Here is an 11,826-nt window from a genome sequence, read left to right on the forward strand (position 1 = left end):
CGGCAGGAATTGTAGGTGGGAGGGGGTGGAAGTGAATATAGAGTGCTTTCTCCACCTTCAATACCATGACTGAGGTGCACTTGAGCAAGGCCCCGAACACCCAACTGCTCCGGGTGTGTGTTCACTGCTGTGTGTGTGGGTCACCATACTTGGCTGTATGTTATGACACTTCACATTTACAAACATCATTACAAACACCGGTGCATGGAGAATGCCATGATCGGAGCTGCCTTTGTTGTGTATTGCAGTTTTTTTTAATGGAGTTGATACTTTACACAATTTAATTTCCTATGACAGCTTGTGTTATTGTCAAAGCTTAAAAAAGAACAAAATGCTGTAGACAACTGGTAAATGCCGTTATCGCTGTTTTCCATGTTCGTGGAGTAAATATTTTTTTTAATATTTATATGATTTATATGAACTGAATAATTCATTCAGTTCATAAACACTAAAAGTCTCTTATGTTCACAGAGTCTTCATTTATTTGATCAAAAACACAGTAAAAAGAGTTATATTGTGAAAAATAATATTATAAAAATAACTGTTTTAAAATGTAATTTATGCCTGTGATGCAAAGCTACATTTTCAGCATCATTACTCCAGTCTTAAGTGACAGATGATCCTTCAGAATCATGCTAACTTGCTGATTTGCTGCTCAATTATTAATGATTCTTAATATAGCAATGTTTAAAACTGTTTTGACTAAAAAGATATTTCTGAAATATTGTCAAGTTACTTTGATGAATAGAAAATTCAGAAGATCAACATTCATTTGAAATAGAAATAATGTGTAACATTATAAGTCTTTACTGACATATTTGATCAGTAGAATGCATCCCTAAAAGTATTATTTTTGTACATCTAAAAAAAAAATCACACTTTTGAGTGGTAGTTTACCACAGTTTCTTCAAAAATACTAAGTAGTTCAAAATTTATAATAATAATAAAAAGGTTTTTGTGTGTGTGTGTGTGTGTGTGTGTGTGTGTGTGTGTGTGTGTGTGTGTGTGTGTGTGTGTGTGTGTGTGTGTGTGTGTGTGTGTGTGTGTGTGTGTGTGTGTGTGTGTGTAATGATGCTGAAAATTCAGTTTTGGCTTCACAGAAACAAATTACATTTTAACATGAATTTAAATAGAAAAGTGTTGTAATAATATTTAACACTACTTTTTTTTTTACTGCAAGTAAATGCAGCCTTTGTGAATACAAGTCAATTCTTTCAAACACAATTAAAATTCTTAATTATTCCAAAAACGTTTGACTTTTTAATTCTAATTAGTAAGGTTGCACTTGATGCCCCATATCACAGTTGCATGCTGTATTTTAGTATATCTTCACCTGATCACTCTCCGTTCCAGTACTTTATTAAAAACAAACTGATACTGATATACATCCACTGACAAATAGTTGCTATTTTAAAAGCTTTATTTTTAAACTGTATTTGTCACATACTCTATAGAGTAAATGGTGTCTCTAAACGTACTACGCACGATTGTCGCATTCATTTTTCATGTGCTTAGTACCCACAGAATGAGGTGGCACTTAACGAACTTACCGTGAGCCCCAGGCTCGCCTTTAAATCAGACCCTATTAGCAGAAGCATCTGGCGTCGCACATGCCTCTGCATCCACTCAGTGTGCAACACCCACACTCCCATACGCTGCATTTACTTCACCACTGCAGGACTCACAATTACCTCTCACATCTAATCATCCAAACACCCTTATCCATGTGTCAACACTTCAGCACGTTACCAAACAAAAACACAGCTGCAGAGAGCAGCATGTAACTTTTTTCAGTTATAAGTGAATGTCTGTGTTTATTTGAAGTAAAACTTCATTTCGACTCAGCAAGATGGTGAAACTTAGTTTCTCAGCACAAGAAGCCTAATTGAAACACACAAACACACACTAAACAACTGGAGAAGAAGTATCCCCAAAGGAGGAAGTCTTCAATGTGTGAGTTAATGAAACTCGTTGCTCTCTGAGGCCCAGGACAAATAGAGAAAACAGGTATGAGAACACACACACACACACACACACACACACACCTACAAACACAAAATGAAGTAATCAAGCCAGAAAACATAAAACATCATAACAGAGCTGCTACTGGTCTGTGTATGTTGTCGCTCTAGAAAAAATGCAATGACCAAGCCCAGATGTCATTTGCTGACTTTATAGACCTAGAAAAAATATGTCCCACACAGTCCCGAACTCTTCACTGGGGAGTCAGCAGCTATCCTGCACACATATATGGAGGCCCTTTTCTACCTCATACAAAAAATATTAAATGGCAACTGGGACAGTTTAAAGTCACAATTTTGAGAAACAGAGTTTGTAAATCGTAGTTAAAAGATATAAAGTCGCAATTACGCAAAATAAAGACATGAGGTCAAAAAACTAAAAGTTATGAGGTCAGTTATCAGAAACAAAGTTGCAACTGAGAGATGAGAGACTGCAAGATAAAAAGACAAATTCTGAGATTTATAAAGTCACAACGAGAGACACATTGTGAAACAACAACAAAAAAAATCATAAAAAGATGCATGAATTATGTATGACAGTATGAATCAAACCCAGATTATTATAATCATGAGAAAACAGTCGCAATTACAAGAAAAGTTGCAAATGATAAGAAACAAGGTCACACTTTAGTTTGAAGACCAATACTCACTGTTAACTAGTATTGTGATTTTTCCCTTAATAAACTTCTTTTGGATGATCATAATGACAAGAAATAGAGTTGAAATTACAAGATCAATTGTGAGATACAAAATGACAATGTGAGATAGAAAGTTACAATTTGAGAAACAAAGTTATACATAACAGCTATAAGATCACAATTGCGCAAAATAAAGATGCAATTGACCATTCACAGGGAGCTTGGACATGCGATCTGCCCAATCTGAACATGGATATTATGTGCAACCATTGCTATCCGACATCTTGTCCTCCAGCTACGGCCGATGTTGTGCCCATAACTGTATTTATTGTTTAATAATTTTAAACAATAAATAAAGAGATTTATAAAGAGAAGTAATGTCACATTGTAATATATAAAGTCATATTAGAAGATATATCGCACCCAGATTGTTATAATTATGAAAAATAGCTGCAATTGATAGAAAAGTCTTTAAAATTACAAGAAACATTGCAACTGCAATAAAATCAACTGTGCAAAATGAAACTGCCATTGTGAAGATATCAAGTTGCAAAGACATTTTTATTCTTTTCACTCAGACTTAGAAATGGGTTTCCATGGTGACATGAAAAGCAGCAGACAAGTCCACAAGAGCAAAATCCGTATTGTAATGAAATATTATCATTATATGTCGCTTGTTAGCGTAATTGTGATTAATATTTAAAAGAGAAATATACTTTTTTAGCTCAAGAAGATGTAGTTATAGTGGCTATCTGGGTTGTGTTAACTAACCAAATACCAGCCCATTACAAACCACCACCAACTAGCAAGTAGCAAACCATAGTTTTTCTGGGCTGTGATGTAAACTAAAGGCTACTGGCTGTAAAATAATAAGCACAAGCCCTTCAAAATGTCCTCTTGTTTCAACAGTAAATATTTCAACACAGGAAAGAAATTAATTCATTTACATTCCTGCTTTACTTCACATAAACTTCTCCCAGTGCACATGAACTGCAGGAGAGATCTTTGAAGATCAATAACACCCAACGCTAAAGGAGGATGGTGATGGATCAGGATTTCATCCTACATTTATAGCTCAGGCTGACACCAACTCTACAACATTGGTTTCGGCACTTTCTCTTCTTAAGGAACCCTGCGCTGAGAATTGTAATTAGCACACTGCACTGGACTGAGACATTGATTTAAATAGAAGCATTTTGAAGGCCTGTTTGCGAATATTTCAGGGTGAAAGGGAGAAATAGGGAGGCAGAAAATGCAAAATGACTCACAGATGCTAAAGTGGTGTGAATCACACAGAGTGGTCACTCAATCTGCACCAAACACACACTTAATAGACTCTATACACACCAACACACACACAAAAGAGTATTATTACATACTTCAGTGTTTCTTTCTACATTTTAGTTACAAGTAGACAGAGTGCATTAAAAGAGTATAGCTCACTAAAATTGTGCATTGCCCTTCAGAATTCCAGAATAAAGAAAATCAAACAGGTTTGGAATGACTACTTACCTGTATGTTGTTGCAAAAAACTACAATGAATGTGAACTGGAGCTTTCATCATATAATAGAAATAGAAAACGTTTATCAATTTGCTACAAACTGTGGCAGCAATTGTGTGAAGCCATCCTCCTGTTAAGACTGAAGAGTTTAAAGACCATCGACCAACGAAGGGACATAAGTATCACTTTTGATTCATCCTCTTTTCTACACCTTGCTTCACTTCAGTTTCAGTTTTAATGACCAACTCTTACTATGCGTTTCCATATCCATACTATTACTACCACTCACAAACCATGCATCATACACTAAAGGCAGTGCAATAACAACCTGATCCTATTCCATCTCATCTCCTTCAAGCCATTTCTCCTGCAGTTGTACCTGCACTCACTCACATCATTAACACATTCCTTCACACTGGTGTTTTTCCCTCAGCAGTTAAGACAGGCTCGCATAACCCCACTACTTAAGAAACCCAACCTTAACCCATCTCTTTCAGAAAACTACAGACCGGTTTCCCTTTTTTCCTTTCATTGCAAAAACACTTAAACGAGCTGTGTTCAACTAAGTCTCTGCCTTTCTCACACAGAACAACCTCCTGTCTTGCTCTCAGTTTTTGAAGCCCTAAGACTGGCAAGAGCAGATTCTAAATCTTCAATAATTATCTTGCTGGATCCTTCCGCTGCTTGAGAGGTGAGGTGTCCAAGTCGCAACATCTAACTACTGGGGTGCTTCAGGGCTCAGTTCTTGGACCACTTCTCTTCTCTGTCTACATGGTATCACTAGGTTCTGTCATTCATAAACATGGTGTTTTCATATCACTGTTATGTTGATAACACTCAACTCTACCTCTCATTCCATCCTGATGATCTGACAATAACTGCTCGCAACTCAGCTTGTCTAACAGACATTTCTTCCTGGATGAAGGACCATCACCTTCAACTCAACCTTGCCAAGACAGAACTGCTTGTGGTTCCATTAAACCCATAGTTTCATCACGATTTCACCATCCAGTTAGGCACATCAACCTTAACTCTTTCAAAAACAGCCAGAAACCTTGGGGTTATGATTGATGATCAGCTGACTTTCTCAGGCCACATTGCTAAAACTGTCCGATCCTGCAGATTTGCTTTATTCAACATCAAGAAGATCAAGCCCTTTCTTTTGGAACATGCTGCACAACTCCTTGTTCAAGCTCTTGTTCTGTCCAGGCTGGACTATTGCAATGCCCTCTTGGCAGGTCTTTCAGCCGATTCTATCAAACCTTTACAATTAATCCAGAACGTAGCAGCAAGATTAATTTTTAATGAACCAAAAAGAATGCACTTCACTCATCCGTTTATCAATTTGCACTGCCTACCAAAAGCTGCTCCCATAAAATTAAAGGCATTAATGTTTGCCTACAAAACTACCACTGGCTCTGTACCCCTTTACCTAACTTCATTATTTCAGACTTAAAGTACTTGCATATGAGTGCTCTTTTGTTGATTTTGATTGCTTCCATTATCCCCATTTGTAAGTCACTTTGGATAAAAGTGTCTGCTAAATGACTAAATGTAAACGTAAATGTAAATTTTCAACCAGCTTTGTAAATGAATAATGTGAAACACTTTTTGGCCCATGTTACCTGCACTCACATAACCACATATATTTTTCTCAGCAAAAATCAATTGGATGACGCAAAATGTGTCATCTGACTTTTGACAGCTTCAGGACTTTTGTTAAAATTATAGATCAAATTTATGCATTTTGGGGATTGACACAGATTTCTTTTTATTCCTTAAACTGCTGTGCCTAGATCACTGAGTGAGTTGAATTCAAGAACTGGAAAAGTCTGATTCACTGTAGATCTGACTCAAAAGAAGGATTCATTAAATCAGACATCACTCATGTCGAGATGAAAAACTGAGAAGACTAGAAATATAGCACACAAGTCATATTAAGTCATATTAATCACTTTTATGATACAACCCGAATTCCGGAAAAGTTGGGACGTTTTTTAAATTTTAATAAAATGAAAACTAAAGGAATTTCAAATCACATGAGCCAATATTTTATTCACAATAGAACATAGATAACGTAGCAAATGTTTAAACTGAGAAATTTTACACTTTTATCCACTTAATTAGCTCATTTAAAATTTAATGCCTGCTACAGGTCTCAAAAAAGTTGGCACGGGGGCAACAAATGGCTAAAAAAGCAAGCAGTTTTGAAAAGATTCAGCTGGGAGAACATCTAGTGATTAATTAAGTTAATTGATATCAGGTCTGTAACATGATTAGCTATAAAAGCTTTGTCTTAGAGAAGCAGAGTCTCTCAGAAGTAAAGATGGGCAGAGGCTCTCCAATCTGTGAAAGACTGCGTAAAATAATTGTGGAAAACTTTAAAACAATGTTCCTCAACGTCAAATTGCAAAGGCTTTGCAAATCTCATCATCTACAGTGCATAACATCATCAAAAGATTCAGAGAAATCTCTGTGCGTAAGGGACAACGCCGGAGACCTTTATTGGATGCCCGTGGTCTTCGGGCTCTCAGACTACACTGCATCACTCATCGGCATGATTGTGTCAATGACATTACTAAATGGGCCCAGGAATACTTTCAGAAACCACTGTCGGTGAACACAATCCGCCGTGCCATCAGCAGATGCCAACTAAAGCTCTATCATGCAAAAAGGAAGCCATATGTGAACATGGTCCAGAAGCGCCGTCGTGTCCTGTGGGCCAAGGCTCATTTAAAATGGACTATTTCAAAGTGGAATAGTGTTTTATGGTCAGACGAGTCCAAATTTGACATTCTTGTTGGAAATCACGGACGCCGTGTCCTCCGGGCTAAAGAGGAGGGAGACCTTCCAGCATGTTATCAGCGTTCAGTTCAAAAGCCAGCATCTCTGATGGTATGGGGGTGCATAAGTGCATACGGTATGGGCAGCTTGCATGTTTGGGAAGGCTCTGTGAATGCTGAAAGGTATATAAAGGTTTTAGAGCAACATATGCTTCCCTCCAAACAACGTCTATTTCAGGGAAGGCCTTGTTTATTTCAGCAGGACAATGCAAAACCACATACTGCAGCTATAACAACAGCATGGCTTCGTCGTAGAAGAGTCCGGGTGCTAACCTGGCCTGCCTGCAGTCCAGATCTTTCACCTATAGAGAACATTTGGCGCATCATTAAACGAAAAATACGTCAAAGACGACCACAAACTCTTCAGCAGCTGGAAATCTATATAAGACAAGAATGGAACCAAATTCCAACAGCAAAACTCCAGCAACTCATAGCCTCAATGCCCAAACGTCTTCAAACTGTTTTGAAAAGAAAAGGAGATGCTACACCATGGTAAACATGCCCCGTCCCAACTATTTTGAGACCTGTAGCAGAAATCAAAATTGAAATGAGCTCATTTTGTGCATAAAATTGTAAACTTTCTCAGTTTAAACATTTGCTATATTATCTATGTTCTATTGTGAATAAAATATTGGCTCATGTGATTTGAAAGTCTTTTAGTTTTCATTTTATTAAAATTTAAAAAACGTCCCAACTTTTCCGGAATTCGGGTTGTATTTTTTATGGTGATTTTGCATCTGATTAAAGGTAGAAAGCTCATATCCTCATTCTTCAGAATTTTTCTGTTCATGTCACACAGGTTTGCAGAAACATGAGGATAAGTAAATGATGACAGTATTTAAATTTTTTAGTGAACAATAACTTTAATATGCTCACGAACAAGTATTCTTGTCTGAAGCTGCGATATTTGGAGATTAAGAGAGACGCACCAGTGCTCTTGTATACTGGTGCAGTCAGAGTGCTTGGACAGGATTATATAATGGGACAAGAATTCTCATATCATCTTTAAAAAAAAAGACATAATTAGCCATCTGCTCTCAGTGGACGTAGCAACACCAAAACGTCAGAGAGTCTAATCAGGGGAGAGACAATGAGCAGACAGACAGCATGTCTTTGAATAGACTGAGAGAAATTAGGTTTTTGCATTCTTAGGGTTTTGCTCCCTGATAACGGAGAGGCCAGAGCTTATGTTCAATCTCAACGTCTGGAAAAGCTCCATTTTCTCTATTAAGTTCCCAGACTACATTAACTTATTTCTGGAAAGATGGATTGGACAGATTGTGTGTATTGTTATACTTTCTATACTTTCTATGCTCTATCTTTAACAACTTAATTATAGTGTAACAGCTGACAAAGCACCAAGAACAAAATTGCTCTGCAAAAAAAAAAAAAAAAAGTTGTTCAATCTGATTTTTAGCACACCCAAATCAAATCCATTCAGGTCTGAATAGCAAAACACACAGAAGATCCAATGCTTACAAATCTGATTTAGACTTTGGGGATTTTTAACCAAAAAGTTTTTAAACAGGGGGCCTGGACCCATTGGGGGCCTCAGCAAGCTTCCAGGGCCCAATAAGTTTATTTACATTTATTTAATTAAATGCCTAATTAGTCCGATGCATGGTGAAACAAAGTAGTTAGTCATGAGTATTTCCTGGAAAATGTAGAAACTTTGTAACACATTCATCATTTGAACTATATTGTTTAACACATTATAATGACGTCAAGTAGCTGATGGAGCATAACGTAACTGCTAATTATTCAATTTGAGATCAAATAAATGTCAGATTATTGCTGTAAACATCTTGAAACTTGAAAATGCTGTTTTCGGATGTTTGTTGGAACTATGGATTTGGGAAACGACATATCGTTGAACAATGTTGGTAGAGGTGGAATTTGCAAACATAGTTATCTAGCTTTCTGTAATTGTTTGGAAATGATAAAGTTTCTAAATTCACATAAAGGGAACCACTGATGTCACATGGACTATTTTAACAATGTTCTTATATGTTTCTGGGTTTCAGAACATTTCAGTAATGTGGAGGGAAAGTAGGCTAACTCAAACCACATTGAGAGGCAATCCAAAACCTATTTGTAGTGTAAACGCTAATCTGGCCAAATGCATTTTGGTCAACACCAAAGCTCTTCCTATTACCTTGTCAATCAATCATTGCACTAAAGCAAGGTTTTGAACTGGAAGAAAGAAAATAAGCATCCACAAAAACTGGATAAGCCCTTGCACATGCATGCATTATTCATATACCGTGGCATGGATCATGTGAAGCACACACATCTGAAGTTCAATTACAGCTGCTCGACTAAAAATAACGATGAACATTCAGCTCAAAATGTCACGTTTGTGCAGAGATTAACATTTGAGTACATTTGCCCTAAGACTAAACTGTCAGGGTCTGCCTGTGCCCTGCCCTCTGCTCCACCGAGACACAGTCTTCAGATCAAATTATCAGCCTGAATAACTCGAGAACACAAACTGGGGTGATAAGACTGATAAAGACCTACTCACTCTGGAGGTCTAATGGTGGAGATAATTAGCTGGCCTTTCATTCCCTTCCCCTCTCTCCTGGCACCAACACTGGAATTAATTGAAATCACCTTAAACTACATATTGTATTTTTTTTTAAATAATGATATTTCACTGACCACTATTTAACAGTGAGCTTTAATATTCATCAGTGTAGCTCGAAGGAAAAAGAAAAAGCAAAGGTAATGCATTCCAGTCATTAATTGAGGCTGGGTGTTGGTCAGACTTCAGAAGTCGGGGCTGTGTAGATTAGTGCTCAACTTATTTGAAATGGTTGAACCTTAAATTATTATAACATTTATATTATCCGACCTGGAAAATGTGGTTACTTCGTCACTTGTTAGTGGTGACACACAGTGCCCTTGATCGTCGAAACATAACTCCAAATTGCCCCTGGGAGAATGTATAATATGTATACGAGGACGCTTTGTATAAAATCATCAGCTAAATGACTAATTAACAATTAGCACTTCCATTATGCTCAATTATGATGCCTGGAGGAAAGGCAGTAACATTTGTTAATGCAGCAGCAGTTAAAGACTTTAGCTCGTAGCTGAAAGAGATGATCATAACTTGCTCCAGTTTCTTCATATTATAAGTCACTTAATTATTAAACAAAAAATTACTTATTGGCAATTTTGATACATTGATATAATACACAATAAAAAACTTTGTTCATAGTTTAGTTGTTGGGCCTAGATTATGGAATGGTTTATGGAGTTGCCATTAGTATTTCTAGTTTTAAAACTCAGGCTAAAAACCTATTTGCATACAATGGCTTTTAATTAGGGGTGCTGATTTGTTGAGTGGTGTTTAATGTGATGTGTTATGTTTGTCCTTAGATTTTTTTCATGGTTGTTCAGCACTTTACAGAACTATAAAGTAGTTGAAAAGTGCATCATAAAAGAAATACTATTATAAAATACTATTATATTTGTATTATTTAAAAAAAAAGTTAATTGGCTTTATTTGACCAGAAAATATTATATTTTAAAAGATAACACAATGTCAATGTATTGTGAAATAATGTAAAAAGGCCTAAATTACTACAAAACCTACTAACCTGTGCATTTTTATGGTACATATTTATTAAAATCATGTTTGACAAACATTGTTATTATACTGTAGTTGTGGCAACCATGGCTGCCGGTTTTTAAGCTATACAATGGACTTGGAAAGTTTTCAGAGCATGCAGCTAAAGACAAGAAGTGCATGATCCCACCTTGGAACTTGAAGCCCTCTATCTGGATCCAGAGGCACAGGTCCTCCGTGTCGCAGTCGCACCTCCAGGGGTTTCCGCTGAGCCCCAGCGAGCGCAGCGCCGGTAGCGCGATCAGAGAGCTGATGTTGAGCGCCGTCAGGTTGTTGCGGCTCACGTCCAGCACCTGCAGCGCCGCGTTCTCCGCGAACGCGTCCGGGTGGATCTCCGACAGCCCCGGGTTATCCGTCATCCTCAGCATCACCAGGCTGGCCAGCGGGCCAAACGTCCGGTCTTCGATCTGCGTCAGGCTGTTGAAAGACAGATCCAGGTAGGCGAGCTTGCGCAGGTTGCCAAAAGTAGACTCGGAGATCTCCGTCAACGAGTTGTTGCTGCAGTCCAGGTACACCAGGTCCGACAGGTAGTTGAGCTGCAGCGCCGGCAGGTCGCCGATCCGGTTATTTGAGATGATCAGCTGCCGGGTGGCCAGCGGAAGGTCCACGGGGAAGTCGCTTAACTGTTGCCCGGCGCACTGGACCACCAGCTGGTCGTCGCACACGCAGCGGTCCGGGCAGCCGGCGGTCAGAGCCGGGGACGGCGCTACATCCATAACGAAGACGAAGAGAAAAACCAGCCGCAGTGACTGCGCGCTCGGCTCGGGCAGAACACGCATGATCCCGCCGCCGGCTTCATCGACTGTGCGTGCGCTCGCGCATTCTTCATTGATCTGCGGGATCCGGTTCGCTCGTTACTGCTGGCCAGGGACGCGTCGGAGCTGTTCTTGGGATCCCCTCGCAAGTCTCCTCGACAGCAAAGGTGACCGTGCTTGCGCGTCTGTGGTCCGTTCTGTGGAGATCACCATGAGCTCATTCGTTGATGTATTGGTTTAGGGTCCTGGAAGTAGTTTGCTTGTCCATTTTGCGTAGTTCAGGTCTGAACAATTGAACTGATTTGCCTCACAAGTCCGTAAGTTTGATTGCGTGTTGAAACGCAGTTAAGTTGCGCGACGCGGTCCTGGGGCGCACCATCGCACTGTGTGCTGCTGCTGTATGGCGGCTCCACTCTGGTGCTTCTCTCTGCAG

At 38.7% G+C, this 11,826-nt stretch overlaps 1 protein-coding gene across 1 annotated transcript in view; it reads right to left on the reverse strand.

Moving 5' to 3' along the window:
• LOC132107317 (leucine-rich repeat-containing protein 52-like) overlaps positions 1 to 11,826 on the reverse strand; it is a 37,532-nt gene extending 25,706 nt beyond the window's left edge. The window contains exon 1 of the mRNA XM_059513554.1: positions 10,769 to 11,826. Within this exon, the coding sequence (XP_059369537.1) occupies positions 10,769 to 11,417 (649 nt within the window). The 5' untranslated portion in view covers positions 11,418 to 11,826. The remainder of the gene's footprint in view (positions 1 to 10,768) is intronic.

This window comes from Carassius carassius, chromosome 27, assembly GCF_963082965.1.
Source record: "Carassius carassius chromosome 27, fCarCar2.1, whole genome shotgun sequence".
Classification (NCBI taxonomy): domain Eukaryota; kingdom Metazoa; phylum Chordata; class Actinopteri; order Cypriniformes; family Cyprinidae; genus Carassius; species Carassius carassius.